General features: G+C 42.7%; 1 protein-coding gene across 1 annotated transcript in view; it reads right to left on the bottom strand.

Annotated features, from left to right (window-relative positions):
* Positions 1-16952, bottom strand: part of LOC147429792 (zinc finger protein-like protein) — a 141997-nt gene that overhangs the window by 48314 nt on the left and 76731 nt on the right. Inside the window, exons 4-6 of the mRNA XM_086496024.1 lie at positions 15323-16012; positions 5106-5180; positions 4448-4534 (exon numbers count right to left, since the gene is read on the bottom strand). Coding sequence (XP_086352150.1) covers positions 4448-4534; positions 5106-5180; positions 15323-16012 — 852 coding nt within the window. The remainder of the gene's footprint in view (positions 1-4447; positions 4535-5105; positions 5181-15322; positions 16013-16952) is intronic.

Genomic DNA, 16952 nt, shown 5'->3' with positions numbered 1-16952 from the left:
GAAGCAAGGTTGCCCGCTCTCTCCTACTCTATTTGGTATGTACGTGGATGAGGTTTCTGACTACATTGAGAGAGATGGTGATAGAGGTGCACCGCTGGCAGGGACATGGATTCCGCTATTGTTATATGCTGATGATATTGTGTTGATCTCCAACTCTCTGGAGGGGATGCAACGTCACTTGGATGCTTTGCATAGGTTTGCCCATGAAAGTGGTTTGCCTGTTAACCTTGGTAAAACCAAGGTCATGGTATTTAATACCACCCCACAGTGGATCAGGAGGTCAGCGAGCGCATTTACATACGGCCAGGAGACAGTGGAATATATAAATGCTTACACTTACCTTGAAGTGGTTTCTAGTGGACCAGCATTTTCATTGAGCAGCAGAGACTAGATTGACCGGAGCCCATTCGGCATTGGGTAGATTGGAGAGGATGTGTTCACAGGTTCAGTTTCAGGAGCATTTGACAAAGCTCTGGCTCTTTGACACTTTGGTGGCTTCTGCATTGTCTATGGAGCTGAGGTATGGAGGCCTTCATTGGATCATCACGGGAGGACAGGTCGCACTAATGGATAGGGGGACATGGAGAAGCCTCTAGTCTTTATGATCTCGCGGGTCATTAGAGCCAAGGCTTTAGTACCACGTGCCATTATCCGAGCAAAGCTAGTTGCCCCCCCACTAGTGGTTGAGGCGCTCACTAGATCCGTCTCCTTCATACACCGCATGTGGGAACTTCCCAGAGACAGATACGCCCGCCTTGCACTTGAGTCCTCTCGACAATTAGCCATGCACGCAGATACAGCATGTTGGTATGGGGAGATGACATCATGGTTCCATGCACATGGGTTCAATATAGACAGATTGCCCCCCTTCTAGTACTCACTCGATGCACCCTCTCTGACTCTTACACAGTCCGAGATCACTAGGCTCGTCCGTGAGGACCTGACTCAACTAGACACCAGGAGGACATGGATACAGCCAGCACAAGAGTTGGGCACAAAGATGGCTTTCTACATAGAGAATCTTCTCCAACTTACGGTGGACGGTTTTGTGACGAGGCCCAGATACATGGACACCCACTTGTCTCATGGGATACGGTGTGCTATTGACCAAAAACGCACATCTTCACACTAGCTGCGGATCGAGACTAGGAGTTACAGCGGAGTACCAGCAGAGGCCAGGACATGCCCCCTGTGTGACATGGAGCCTGAGACAGAGTTACACTACACATGCCACTGCCCCGTCTACTATGAGATACGAGGCCGCTTCCACTACTTGTTCAGAGAGGGCTTTGACCACTCTCCAAAGTCATGAGGTACGAGGATCAAAGATGCCTGGGTTTGTTTCTACTCAAGCTGCACAGACACAGAGAGAGCCTGATGAGAGGAGGGGCCAGTCAGTCTCAGAGACATGTCACAGACTTCTTTAGAGCAGACACTGGACACCCGGAGGAGCTACTACCACAGTAGATCTTGTCGCCTCACACCAGAGGCACACTGATCGACCGAGCAACTAAGCTGGGGACTCGGGAGATCCAGACGCCCACGACTGCGGAGGACTACACAGCATCGACGGAGGCTACATCAGAGGATTCGGATCACTTTGGCCCGACATGCACGATGCCCAGTCAGATTGCTGACCATGGAGGAAATTGATGAGATCCGCCAGCCACCACAGATGCTCGATCTCTTGTGACTTGTGATTTAGCTATCCCAACTAGCTGCTTAGTTCACACCTTGGTACCAATTTAGGATTCCATTGCATTTTTATTTTATCATTTTGTCATTTCATTTTGTTACTCTGACTTTGTATCAGATCCACCACGTTGCAACGCTCTGGTCTCATAGGTCATTTTGGCCTCTCTCTCTCTCTCTCTCTCTCTCTCTCTCTCTCTCTCTCTCTCTCTCTCTCTCTCTCTCTCTCTCTCTCTCTCTCTCTAAACAAACAAGATAGAGAATTACCGTAACCTTGGATTGTCAAATTCAATAGTAAACATGAGTAACCTGCAGGGTGTATGCAGCATATTGACTGCAGAGTTACCAGGGAATGCCACTACCAGGGCTTGGAACGCCGGAACGACGTTCCAGCCGGCTGCTGCAGGTGCCCAGAACGGCAGGGCATTCTGACAGACCAGGCATCACCGGAACGGAAGGGGGGAATGGGGCCGGAACGGCAGCAATGGTAAGAAAGCATAAAGGGGCAGATTTTGGGTGTGTTTGTTTCCTTATAAATTGCTCCCCCCTCACCCCTTTCCTTCACAAATGCAACAAGCCTCAATGCTCTCTCTCTCTTCCTTGCTCTCAAGCTCTACCCTCCCGCTCATGCCTCAAGCTCCCAAGCTCTATCCTCAAGCTCTCAAGCTCTCTCTCTTGGGCCTCAACTTTCAAGGCTTCAAGCTCTCTCTCCCTTGGTCTCAAGAAGTGAAGCCTCTCTCAAGCTCTCTATCTCAAGCATGTACTATGTCTGTTGTGAATGTACTATGACCGCGGATCACCACATGATGCAATCAAGCCATAATAAGGTGGAATGGTCTTCAAATCATGTTTTTTGTGAGTATTAGAGTCAAAGGACTCTAATACTACTTGTATTCAAACACATAACGCTAAAAATTGCATTATTTGGGTGTTTTTTATGCCTCTCGTTCCGCGCCGTTCCCGTTCCCCCATTCCGCAGGGAGGCCCGTCACTGTTCCCGTTCCACGTTCCGGGTAACTATGATTGACTGTCATTATGCTTATGAAGTATGAAGCCGATTGCAAAGCCAAAGAAACGTACGCGCAAGCTGGAAGCTAGGGGCAGTTAGTGTGGGACTGTGGATGCAGGGTAGTAGTATACATACGCAGGCTTGCTGATGACTTCACACAAAGACACTGCGGCTGACCAGAATTGCAAATGCCAGTTAATGCAAAGATGAAAACTTAGGCAGGAAATTAAACATGGGCTGCAAAAACTCCACCAAAGAATCTAACTCCAGTTCTCCAAGGCCGTAACAACGGCGTATCCTAGCAAAATAACCATCACCACTGTAAAGAGACAAAAAACCAAAAATCGGGGAAAGAGAGCCTCTAGCCATCCCTAGCATTAATCTACATGGCTATAACACTCTTCAACGTGCAAACACACCAAGCGGAAGACGAGGCTGAGACTGCCCATCCCCACACACCACGGAAACTCCATCAACCCCTGCCGACCACTTGTGTCTACCAAACCAGGAAGCAAAACATACAGAAGCAGGCAACCAGGGAAGCATACATGCGCACACAGCTGTTGCACACAACCACACAGACTTAGACAAAAATTTCAGTTGGAGTTGCTGCTGACAATTGGTCTATTTGTACAGAGATGCATCAAAAAAATGAAGCTTGTGATCAAGAGCTATCACGAATGAGTACTAGTACTCATGACAAGGACCTTTTAGCTGTCATCTACGGTCTTCAGCATTGAAGATAATCTTTTAGGCACACCTTTGTTGCGCACCAATCATCTGTATATTCATCACTTTCTCACTCAAGCTAGGCTCTCAACGAAGTACCTCCCCTACTTCCAATTTCATATGACTCATGTTCAAAGGCTGTGTGAGATCTATATACGATATTCAGATTTCCAGGCCATTATGTAGACTTACTGAAAGCGCAAACTGTGATTGAAAGCCTTTAAATGAAACAATGAAGCCTCTTATCTATAATGTCTAAGTGAGTAATTACACTTTATATGTTTATTATCACAATGAATTCAATGTATTGCTTTCACTCAATGCCTCCAATGAACCTCAATTAAGAACTGACAAACACAAAAAGTTTCCTTTGTGCAGACATATTTTCTCTCAAAAAGCGATAATATGACCCTAGAAATTCAGGAACATTAACTTGGACTGAATCGCCCTAGTACAGACACTCAACACGATGATTTTGAATTTCTTAGTGAATCATATACATCAGCTGGACTGTTCATGCTCAACAATGCATTCACAGTCTTTACATTGTTTATGTTGCTCTAAGAAGCATTTAGCATTTCTAGAAGCATGTAGCATAAGATTGGTGACAATCCACTTGCTTGGGGGTCGTCTATTCCCCTTAAGGAAAGCATTTCTAGCCAGCATTATGATCATGGTAGCAAGGGTAGGATACTAAACCTTACAAAGCGAATGAATAATGCAGGAATGACGCATCAAAATTTTTTATTTTAATGTGGGAGCAAACTTTGGCATAGTCTCAAGCAACAAAAAATCTCCTGCAGTAAAATCAGTATGGTGAAAGAAAGAGCGAAAAGAAAGTCTTTGCACATAAGAAAAAAAGCACATTAAACATTTACATTCACTGCATGATATAAGGTCCTACAAGAAGTATCCAAGCAACTGAGCCAAAATAAACAATCAAGACACCTCTTACAGAACACAGCTTACATCATGTTCTGATTTTGAACAAACTAACAAAAGGAACAAATTGCTTACATCTTGAGCCACAATTGAGCTTGAATTCTGAGTCAAGTTTAAAGTACTTTCAGAAACCATTTTTTCAGAAGATGCTGCAGCTGCTTCCTGCAAATTTCACAACCAATAATTAAAGTCTGACTGCTTTTCAAGAGTTACAGAGATAAGGGCATGTTCTGCTCTTGCTCAAAATACTACTAGATGAATTCAGGACCTAAGGAAAGCAGCCAGAGCAACCAGAAAAAGGCATGCAAATGGCCAGTAAATAAAAATTTCAGCAGCCTTCGTGTGCTTAAGGAAAGCACACTCTGTGGAAGGACATTGGTCAACAGCAAGGAGAGCGTCAGGTCCAAAAACAGCCCAGCGCTCATACAACCCAGACTTTCTAGCGTCAGCTTTAAGCATAGGCAGAGTTTTTCAGAGCTTTGCTTTTCGGACAGTATAACAACAGCCCCCTTGACAGTCAGTTGTGATGTGGAAATAAGCAGCTTCTCCAAAACATGAATAAAAGCATGCAAAATCTGCAATCTCAATATTTGGCCAAATGAAAGAATAAATGATCCATAATCTAAACGTACCATGCAAAAAATACAAACCTCAGAAAAGCATGTCAATGCAAAAACTAAAGCATGTTGAAACATCTCAAACTTGCTAAGTCAAAACACTATGCAAAATTTACCCGAGTTTTCAATCTCTCTTTTCTCGCTTTCTTTTGCTCTTTGGCTTTAGCTTTCCGCTTTGCATCCTTCTCGGCCTGCCAACATGCGACAGATTTTAATATTCTAATCGCTAACATAAAGCTGAGAAAATGCACAAAGTGCAAAAGGGGAGAGAGAGAGAGAGAGAGAGAGAGAGAGAGAGAGAGAGAGAGAGAGAGAGAGAGAGAGAGAGATTAATTTTAACGTCTATAAGAGGCCGAAGTCGGCCTATGAGACAAATCAAATATACATGTGTGTATGTCCTCCATCTATTGGAAAAGACAAAACAATCCAAACTGGTACAGAATAAAAGAAAAAGCCTTGGTGTATGATGGGATCTTTTTTTTTTTTTTTTTTTTTTTTGGGAGGGGGGGGAGGGAGGTGCTATAGTACTAGGGATACGTGCATGTCTTTATGCTCAGGGTAGTTGTAGATGCATCTAGCTAGATAGCTCCATCCTGTACTAATAGGGGGGTGTAAAATGTGGTACATGGGAGGATTGAGAGCAAGGGTTGCTCGAATGAACGCACCTGGCCGGCCATCATCTGGGCTCGTCTCTCCTCAGCAGCTCGGCGTTCTCGGGTCTGGATCTCCTCTATCTGTATACGGTGGAGTTGTGGGGCCTGGCATTCGGTAACACGCTGGCGTCGGCTTGCCTGGCTCGTCTCAGCCTGCTGGAGAGTCACTCCCCTCAGTGGGTCTGGGAATCGAGGGGGTGTGGTCCCTTTGGAAAAAATCCGTAAGCTACGACTCTCCGCTAGATCTAGAGTCCTCAAACCATGCTTCCATCTGTGCAAACCAACATGATGTATCTCCCTACGTTGTCAAGTGCCGTTAGGAGTCTAGATCCAACGGAGCATAATGATCTCATGGGAGTTCCCATAAGCTGTGTATGAATGTGTCACAAAATGATGACATGGCGGGACTGCACGGACCTGATGACGTGGCAAAATTGTACACATTCTCGTAAAAAGGACAGACATGTTGACATGGACTGTCGTACAGATTTCGTAACGTAAAAAGCATTGACATGCCATGTGGAAGGTTGTACGAATTTCCCTTATTTTGACTGGATGCTTTTGGGCCAATTGCTTTTGAGTTAGCAGCTTTTCATGTAACTGCTTTTGAGTTTGATGGCCCTCAATTTAATGGCCAAGGGCCATTAAATTGAACCCAAGGCCACTCTCTTTCTCAATTTGTTGACGAGCAACTGAGCAGAGAGGGCCTGCGGGAGTTGTAACTTTGCTCAAGCATTAATACAAATATAAATACCGAAAGGGGCGCCAGATTTTGGAGCCAATACCTTTGGGCACGGAACTACGCCGGGCCCTATCCCCTCTATTTTGAAAAGTTTGATAAAGTTGTTCAGTATTTTAAGTGATTCTTTTGTGTGTCGTGCCCGATTTCCGACTTGGGGTGCCCAAGTCTATAAAAGTGCTATCAGAGCTTTAGGCAGGTGCTTTTCTCAAAGCATACCGATCCTCTGAAAATTCTATCAAAGAGTCTTCGTGTCTCGGCCCTCGACTTATTAGCTACTCCCACCCTTCATTGCGCATCGGGCGCGCTCCCGTCTTCATCACTCTATCTTACAAGGCATAAGCCTCAGAGTACACATGGATTCAAGTGAGGAATCTCGCAAGAACCAGACGAGCCCACCCAACAATTTTGGATCGGGTGAAAGTACGGAAATTTTCTGACATTTCTGAGGAGGATTCATCCTCTTCTGAAAGTTCAGAAGTTGATGACCAGAAGTTTTATTCAAAGAGAGTACTTTTATAGAGCCAATCAATACGACTTTCTCGAAGATAACAACAAGAAGACCAAAGAATTCAAGGAAGGTGGACAAGCGATAAAATTTGATACCTTTTCAGGTTTTCGAGATGCGCACAAGGTCCTCGCTTTTATTCAACAGCTTGACATAGCTTTTTTTGGAGGGCGCTATTCAGAGCACTCCAAGATTAGAAGGGCAACATCCTACTTGAAAGGAAATGCATGGACATGGTGGTCCACTCTTCTGTTAGGAAAAGAAGCACCGACAAAGTGGCTAAAGTTCAAAAGACTTTTTATTTCCTCGTGGCTTACTCAAGAGTACAAACGTGACGTGATTACCGCCTGGCATCATCTTCGGATGGTCAAGGCAAATACTTTGGATACTTATTGTGAGAGATTTTGGGATGTTTTTCTCCCTGCCTCATCTTTTAAAGAGATCAGTTATAAGCAGCAAATTGAGCAATTTTGCTGTGGACTTCCCAAAGAGATACGAAATTACTGCTTACTACAGAAATCTGAGTCAATACAACAACTGATGGGACATGCTAAGCAAGGGTTTTCTATGCATTCACGTAACTTGACTTATCCAACAGATCAACTTTTGACAACTGATGACGGAAGAAGAGGAAGGAAAGATACATGTCCATGATTGACTGAAGACGAATACCTCAAAATAGGGAAGTGTTTTGACTATCGAGAACAAGGACATATATCTGCGCGGTGCCCCAAAAAGGCACAAGAATGAGAACGACAGACAGACTGAAATAAAATTGGGCGAGGAGATACTCGCTCCAGAACGGATACTGGATAGAAAATTGAAAAAGATACTAATAAGCAGAAAGTATTTTGCTTTATGAATTTATGAATGAATAATTTTAAAATAGAAATTACGGAAGATGACTTTCATTTATGAAATTAATGTTTTCTGAAAGATCCAGTTATAGATAACATATGAAATCAAGAATGAGATGATAACGAATTGGAAGCAATGCCAACTCCAGAATGAACCCGATCACCATTCGCAATAAGAATCATGAATTTTGAATGATGATGATGGCTGATGATGAATAATTGAATGAAACTGTGGTGAACGCATCAAGAGTTCCCGAGGGATGAGATGGCTACACAGCAATAAGATGAGTAGAATTGAATGATTGAAACACTTTGTTCAGTATGAACTCAGTGTTTGATTGATGAACTGGAATCCCCGAAATGATTACTCACACATGTGATTGTGTTTGAGTGCAGGATTGAGAGATGGATTGACTGTAGCATTTCGGCCTTGAGAAATCTATAGACACGATCGCAATAAGAATTAGTTAATCCGACATCAGTAAGGTCCGGTATGGATCTAGATACGATTGCTAAATATGTTGCCAAGAATCATGGTCCTCGATCTGGATGGATTCTATGTGATATGATTTGAATGTGATGTCAATGTGCAGTGACTGTCGTCTTTGTGCAAGTGCTAAATTTGTGTCGTCTAGTGCGTCGGCACTTAAGAGTTGGTCTCTACTAAATTGGTTTATGGTTTATGTCTCATTTTTTTGTAGGTGTAATCGAGAGCGATTACAATTCTTTCAAGAGGGAGGTATGTCACAAAATGATGACATGGCGGGATTGCCCGGACCTCATGGCGTTGTAGAACTGTACGCATTTCCGTAAGAAGCGTTGACATGCTGATGTGGACTATCGTACGGATTTTCGTAAAAAGCACTGACACGATTTCCGCGATTTCCGATGGATGCTTTTGGGACAATTGCTTTTGAGTTAGCAGCTTTTCATGTAACTGCTTTTGAGTTTAATGGCCAAGGGAATTTAAATTCAACCCAAGGCCACTCTCCCTCTCAGTGTGCTGAAGAGCAACTGAGCAGAGAGGGCATGCACGAGTTGTAACATTGCTCAAGCATTAATATAAAAATAAAAACCGAAAGGGGCGCCAGATTTTGGGGCCAGTACCTCCGGGCACTTGTCACAAGGCGGGCACCACGTGCCAATAGAAAAGAACAGACTGAACAGACTTTTAGCACTTCAATAACAATTGAACTGAAAGAGAGAGACGACACGCGACACGGAGTGGCGAAATTCCACCCCAGAGAGTATTGGCCCCAAACCTTGGCGCCCCTTTCGGTATTTCTTTATATTGCATCAACACAGTACAAGCCGGTACTCCAGACTCTGCACCTTCTCCCGGATGCATGCCACAGAATGAGCCCTAACCTCATATTTAAAGGCCCTTGGCCTAAAAAGAAATTACAATGAAAAGCCTTCAAAACTCAAACGCTCCTGGTCCAAAAATCAATGCCAAAAGCTGCCAGCTTTTCTTAAATCCCGCTCGTGTCCGTACAGCAGGCCATGTGTCAGTCTCCCACGTCAACAAATCAAGGTTAGGGTTGGGGATTCTGATTTTAGGGTTAGGATTTCATGCAGAATTAGGGTTTTTGATTTGATGATTAGGGTTTCGGGAAGAATTAGGCTTTCTAATTTTAGGGTTAGGGTTTCAGCAAAATTAGGGTTTTAGGCAGAATTAGGGTTTCTGATTTTAGGGTTAGGGTTTCAGCAGAATTAGGGTTTTGGGCAGAATTAGGGTTTCTAATTTTAGATTTAGGGTTTCGACACGTCAGCAGTTTGTTACATCTCCCCTTCTTGAAAGAGAGTAATCGTCCGCGATTACAGCATATCTGCAAAACAACTCAAGTTAGCTCAAAAATTTCCGAGGGACAATCGGTTTGCTCTTTTTATTAAGGAGTTAGCTTCTCCTTTCTGCTCTTTTGATCAAGGAGTTAGCTTCTCCTTTTGGCTATTTTGATCAAGGAGCTAGCTTCTCCTTTCGACTGTTTTGATCAAGGAGTTAGCTTCTCCTTTCGTCCAGATCGGAACTCTTGATATTCCGGCGTAGTGAAATTAGCCATCACACCCAGACCGTACTGATCTTCCACGGGTGTCTTGATGCACTAAAATTACATACCCAGGCAATCTCATCCAATTAGGAATATTCAGTGGTTGGCACATCACAATGCAACACAAATGCTTACATATGCATGTTACAAGACATAGAAACATAAAGCCGCCGATGAACACTCCTCCCGCATAACCTAACAAGGTCCGGGCTAGGAGATATTCAACGACTCCCTCATCACTCCTCCTGCATAACCTAAAAAGGTCCGGGCCGGGAGATGTAGAGGCCTTTTACAACCAAACGCCCCCCAGACCGCAACGTGAGTCGTTTGGAGGTGCTGAGAGTAACCACTGCTCAGACTTCTTAATACTTCTCCCGCATAACCATCCAGGTCCGGGCCGAGAGTCACAACAATACTCCCCCCATAAATAACCACAAGGGTCCGGGCCATGAGGTTAAAAAAAAAACAGCACTTTTCAATCATTCAATACTCCCCCCCGCAAATAACCACAAGGGTCCAGGCCATGAGTATGAACAAGCATGCTCAAACATAATTTCTCACTTCTCCACCCGGGAGTAAAATCACCAATCATTGAAACCAGTATCAAACCAGAGTCAAACAATTCAAATCGGCACCAACAGGTTCAAAACAGATACCATCCATTTCAAACAAATTCCAAACAAGATCAAACAGAACTCAAACTTAAAAAGCAATCTTAACATCAGTCGAGCTCGAAAAGTCGACTGACTTTCCATCTTAAAACCTGCACCAAAAATTAGGGTTAGATTCCATCCATGAGGTCGTAGCCGAGCACCGCATGGTCCGCCAGCTCTTGGACAAACAGAGTTGCTTTGGCGGCGATGATAGTCCCAAGATAGCAATCGCACTAAACCTCCAAGGTCATCTACTCGTGAAGAGACATCTACTGAGAGATGTCGAGAAATTTCAAGATATAATCTGCTAGGGTTGCCATGGCAAGCATTTCAGGATACCCCACTCTGCCAGAAGTTGCACTGCGAAGGAAGATGTTAGAAACCATATAACTTCGGGCAAAAAATAAATCCTTGAAAGCTTGCCAAGTACTTGGAGTGTGCGGCTTGGTAGCTATAGACATCAACATCTGGCGTGGCACAGCTTTTGAGAAAAACAATGACTCCAAACAAATATCGAATCCTTCTTTGCCCTGTAAGACATGAACGGTGAAGACGGGAGCGCGCTCGATGCGCGATGAAGTAAGGGTGGGAGTGGCTATTAAGTCCGGGTTGGAGGGCGAAGACGCCTCAAATAAAATTCCAATAGCTCTGTCTGCTCTTTTGTAGGACCGGTATGCTTTTAGAAAAGCACACGCCTGATGCTCTGATACCACTGTCACAAGGCGGGCACCACGTGCCAATAGAAAAGAACAGACTGAACAGACTTTTAGCACTTCAATAACAATTGAACTGAAAGAGAGAGACGACACGCGACACGGAGTGGCGGAAGTCCACCCCAGAGAGTATTGGCCACAACCTTGGCGCCCCTTTCGGTATTTCTTTATATTGCATCAACACAGTACAAGCCGGTACTCCAGACACTGCACCTTCTCCAGGAAGCATGCCAGAGAATTAGCCCTAACCTCATATTTGAAGGCCCTTGGCCTAAAAAGCAATTACAATGAAAAGCCTTCAAAACTCAAAAGCTCCTCATCCAAAAAGCAATGCCAAAAGCTGCCAGCTTTTCTTATATCGCGTTGGTGTTCGTAGAGCAGGCCACGTGTCAGCTCCCCACGTCAGCAAATCAGGATTAGGTTTAGGTTTAGGGTTTCTGATTTTAGGGTTAGGGTTTCAAGCAGAATTAAGGTTTCTGATTTTAGGGTTAGGCTTTCAACAGAATTAGGGTTTTGGACAGAATTAGGGTTTCTGATTTTAGGGTTAGGGTTTCAACAAAACTAGGGTTTTGGGGCAAAATTAGGGTTTTTGATTCTAGGGTTAGGGTTTCAGCAAAATTAGGATTTTGGACAGAATTAGGGTTTCTGATTTTAGGGTTAGGGTTTCGACACGTCAGCAGTTTGTTACAGCACTTAACTACGTCGGGCCGTGTCGGCTCTATTTAAAAAGTGTGATAAAGTTGTGAAGTATTTTGAGTGATTCTTCGTGTGTCTTGCCCAAAGTCTGTAACAGAATGACATTGATCTCATAAGAGCCCCCACCACCAAAGAAAGGGCAGCTAGTTGTGCTCAGATAAAGCATGGGAGACCTAGGCCTAATTTAGCACTAGTTTGGTAACCTAAGAGGACACAAAAGTGTCCTTTCAGGGTTTTGGAAAAAAATCAAATACTCCTATCATACATATGTGTTTGTAGAAGTCCTCACTCCCATCTCAAAGCTAACACCACACTTTACGTGGAAAAAATATACAACTCTTGACTATATGGTCATGAGGAGCTCTCAAAGCCAAAGGAGTGCCCAATTTCATCAAAAACTTTGTATTTGCGAGGTGAACCCCATTTTACCAAGACAAAAATCTCCAGACAAAAAGCCTTTTTTTCCCGTAAACATCAATGAGTCCTTGAACAAAGTCTATAATTGCAGTAAGCCCAAAAAATTTCTTTTGAACATAGAATTAAGTACAAAAAAAAGTGTATTTTTTCATCGATGTTTCTATACAAAAACCTATCATTACCTTCATAAATGCTTCCACTTTACTCACTTTGGTTCTTTACTTTCATGTTCAAGCATAGAAAGCATCAAAACATGTATCCCCAAGACAATTTGGAACACATCTATGAAGTACAAAAACTACACAGATGAAAAAACTGGCTTCCACAATGTGGCCTTCCGTATGGCATATAAACCTGTCAAGTTGGCACCAAATTGGAATTGTACGCTTATATTTTCCATTTGGACCTAAGCTTAAAATGTACCATGTTTGTTGAGCGAAATTTAGCAATTCGAAAATAACATGGCGTTAACTCAAAATCAGTCCAATTTTGCTGAAATGGAAAGTCACGCCCGCCTTTGTGTTTTTGCTATTTAGAATATTAGGTGCCTCAAAATTCAAGAAAGAAGGGTTACATAGTGAGAACTCCATAAACTCAGAATTGCCTTTTGATTACAAAGACACTTCCAAAATATTCATCAAAAACGTGCATAGAGAATTTTCCATAAATGGGCCATAACTTCCAATACATAGGCTTTCTATTTTTAAGAACCATAACAACACCTATAGGGCTCCCTATGCTAGCTATGTAGCATTCGTCACTAAGCTGTGTTTTATAATGATCTAATGCCGATTTCATGAAAATCGGTCCAAAACAGCACAGGTTTTTTTGGCTTGAGTTAGGTTTTAAAATGTTATTCAATGCCATAAAAATTCCAAAAAAAAATCAGGTCATAAGTTACCTTTGTGGATATAGGACACTTTAGAACCTCCTTGGTATCTTGAGCAATAATTCTAGAAAGTTGTTGCGTTAAGAGAACACAAAAGTGTATTGTTACCAATCTAGTGCTAAGCCTTGATCATCAGGGAGATCATGGACATAAGTGGCCTCTCGATGTCTCGCAACCCATGTGTACGTCCATGCTGACGATTATGATGATCTACTGAGGGTCCCCATATTTGCACTCCCCAAGTGGGATCAAGGGGCAACAATGATTTTTAACATGATTTCTTTTCTTTTTGGAGCAAGGTCAATACTTTCAAGTGGTACTCCATATAGCATTGAGGCAACCAGAGTATCAAAAAGCCATAGTTTGGTGCGAGGCTATTGGAACTTAACCTGGGAACGCATCCTCTCCAAACCTCCCAAAGTTGTGTATGCAATAATTAGTCTAGTGTTACATGCTTGGACACTCCAAGCGAGAAATCAATATAAGAAACTGCAAAAGCACTAGACTCTACGAGAAAGAGAGCGAGAGTCCACGACACGATGAAGTTCCGCGTCCAAATGCACTGGCCCCAAGGACTGGCACCCCTTTTGGTATTTCTTTATTATTGCTCACCGCAACAATACACCCAAGGGTCCTCTGCTCTCAGACTCTATGTCAAGATGCTCTTTAGAGTGAGAACCCCAGGGGATCTTATAAACAGTACAAGGGTTGCCAAAGAGCAAAACCCCGAAAAGCTTCAGTTCTAAAAGCACTTCACCTATAAACAATTGCTCTCAAAAGCACCTCATAAAACTGCAGCACCTAGCATCCAAAACGCGAAAATCTCTATATCCTGCCACGTCAGCATCAGCACCGCAAAGCGCGGAAATCCGCACAATGTGCCATGTCAGCATGGCAATGCAATTTACGAAAATTACTCCGAGAGGTCAAGCTTTTGATCTTAGGATTTTCGGCTCCTCGAATGGTGCTTCATAAATTCTTTAAGTTGTCTGGGTTAAGATTTTTAATCTTAAGCCTCTTTTAGGCCCTACGTCCAAAACTTCTGCAAGTTCTTCCAAGATTAGTTTCTCCTTCTCCTCTCAGCCACTTTGCTTCTAGTTGAGCACGCCACATCATCACTTTGTGACATTCCACCTCTTGAAAGAATTGTAATCACCCTCAATTATGCCTGCAAAACAGTTATAGGATAGAAACTTTCTTCAATAGACACTGACTCTATGTACTCAAGCACCAGACTCCGCCAGTCCAGCACTTCTACTTCTACAAAGACATCAGTCACTGATCAATCACATTTCTGGCGAGGGTCTAAGATACAAATCCTGATCATTGTAACCATTTAACAATCACATCCACATGACGCTAATCTTTTTACAGATGTCTTGATCTACGAAATATTATTACTATCAGATTCATATCCTTTCATTTCACATTTCAATCAAGCAAACCATGCCAATGACTATCCTCACAAGCCATTATATCAACACAAAATCACACACTTGGTTCACACTGAACTCTGTGTTTCAATCATTCAAATCTAGCCATCTCATTCCATCCAAAACTCTGGATACACCTAGATCGCCATGCAGCCATCTTATCCTTCCGGAACTCTTGATGCACTCACAAGAGTTTTGAGTCATTTCATCCAGATAGACATCTTGATGTACTAGAATCTCATTTAGTTCTCATTCACATATCCATCAAATCCAGATCTCGTTGATCTGGAAAGATATATCACGTTGGAAAAACAAAAACATTTGTTAGAGATAAGAGGAAGAAATGCTAGCAAAAAAGTGGTCATCAGGGAAAAGTCAAGACAGTAGCAAATAAGATATTAAAGAAAGAAACATCCATAAGAAATAATGAAAAGAGTGTGACAATGACACCTTGTAATATAGTTAGAATATGGTGAAAGGGACAATCACCACAATTGTTTCAGCAAAACATCAAGCCCATCACAGAAGCCTTGCCACTGGAAGGCCACAAAAGTTGGGCTATTCGATTGGCAATATTAACATCTACTGAACCATGAAAGTTGCTGCATTGAGGGTAGAAGGGTCGTAAAATAGGGACTATGTCTTTGCACTCCACAATGTAATTTTAATTACAGATATGTGATTGAGCTTGTAGTTGGAAAAAGGAACAGATTAAATTATCCGTTACCTGCTTGGCTGCTTGTGCAGCTTCCATTTCATCTGTGAGTGCACTAGGAACACTCGCTGCATGCCAATCCCACATATCTATATTTGCAGCCATAAACCTTCGAAACGCATTTCTTGTCTCTTTGTCAGTAGCAAGACTGTAAGGTGTTCGCCCTCGATGATCTTTGGAACAAGGATTAGCGCCCTTTTCCAACAACTCTAAAACCAGATCCACTTGTCCAAGTTGTGAGGCATTATGGAGTGGAGTTGTAGAAATTTCTATTTTCACGCCAACTGATGCATTTTCACTTTGGGTGTCGGATCCTTCCCTTTGTTTTTCAGCAGAAGAAAAGGTAGGTTCAGCAACATCCTTGACCCCTTTGCTGATAAGGTTTTCAATTCCCACATCCACAGCTATTCCTTCTTGAAGCTTCTTGCTGTTTGATTTGGATGAACTCGCTGAACTAGTTGCATCAAATGCCTCTTTCTTTTGATAGGTAATAGTAATCAACTCACTGAAGACCCATTTAGCTTCTTTGAAAGTAGGTCGTCGAGTTGTGAAAGGCACATTGCGCACTCGTTTGTCATTCCGATTCAAAGGAGCATCCTCTCCTCCGAACAGTACATGGCTATTTCTTGAAGGAGCATGGAAAAATATGCAGGAAGCTGCTTCAAGATGACACTTCCAAGATGCAAGAAGCTCCCTGATTTCCTGCATGCAAAAGAGATGTTAATTGTACAAGCAAAACAAGAACACAGCACATGAAATATTCATGAGGCCTGCCCAGTACATTTACCAAACAAGAAGCACATTTTTAGAAACATGATGTGGTGTCGATGTTCCCTTTTCCTTGGGCAATGCATTTTTCCACGTCAGCTATTGATGTGTCATTGTCTATGTGCATTTTCAACTAGTCCATACTGATGGTCGACGTCCTTGTGTGGGGACATACCTATAAAATGCTGACAGACGTACAAAAATATACACAACACCAGTACTTTTGTATGTATAAAACCTATGTGAAAACATTTAAAATTGTAGGAAAATATAGGATAAACAAGAGCATGTTATACAAATGTCCAAAAACAAATTGTGTGCATTTAGCTTTGAGCTTAGTCAGAGTATAGACATCACCGTATGAGCTAGTAAGAATATTGAGGCAAAAGGATAGGTCCTAGGACAAAAAGAAATATATGTAACATTCCAGCAATTATGCATGCACCTGAGCAAGAGCTGGTGATTGCTCATGCTACTGCCAAAATACTGAGATTTCGCTTACTTTCAAAGGAAAGTGAAGCAGAAATGTCAATATCTTGTTTTTCCGTCAAAAAGAGTGTATCTTCTTGTATATCTACAATCACCTCACTCCCCTCCACAATTATAAGCTTAAAATGGTGGAATATATGCTAGAGCCTATACTAATCACTTGCTATTTTGACGAATTTAATCCTTTCCAAGTCTCCCAAGGTAGCAACACACTTTTCTGATATACGTTACTTGTTTTACACCCAAACAAGAAGATAAGGACATTAACCCTCATAAGATCCCTAAAACCCTTGCACTTGATCAAGCCTTTATCATAGGTTAACATATAGCTCGCGTTGTGTCCAAGAGAGTAAGTATCCTCTTATGCTAATTACACTTTTCTGCA

Source organism: Adiantum capillus-veneris, chromosome 22 (genome assembly GCF_014529385.1).
Source record: "Adiantum capillus-veneris isolate H3 chromosome 22, ASM1452938v2, whole genome shotgun sequence".
Taxonomy (NCBI): Eukaryota; Viridiplantae; Streptophyta; class Polypodiopsida; order Polypodiales; family Pteridaceae; genus Adiantum; species Adiantum capillus-veneris.
Note: the sequence above shows the minus strand (reverse complement) of the source record. Positions and strands in the feature narration are given on the sequence as shown.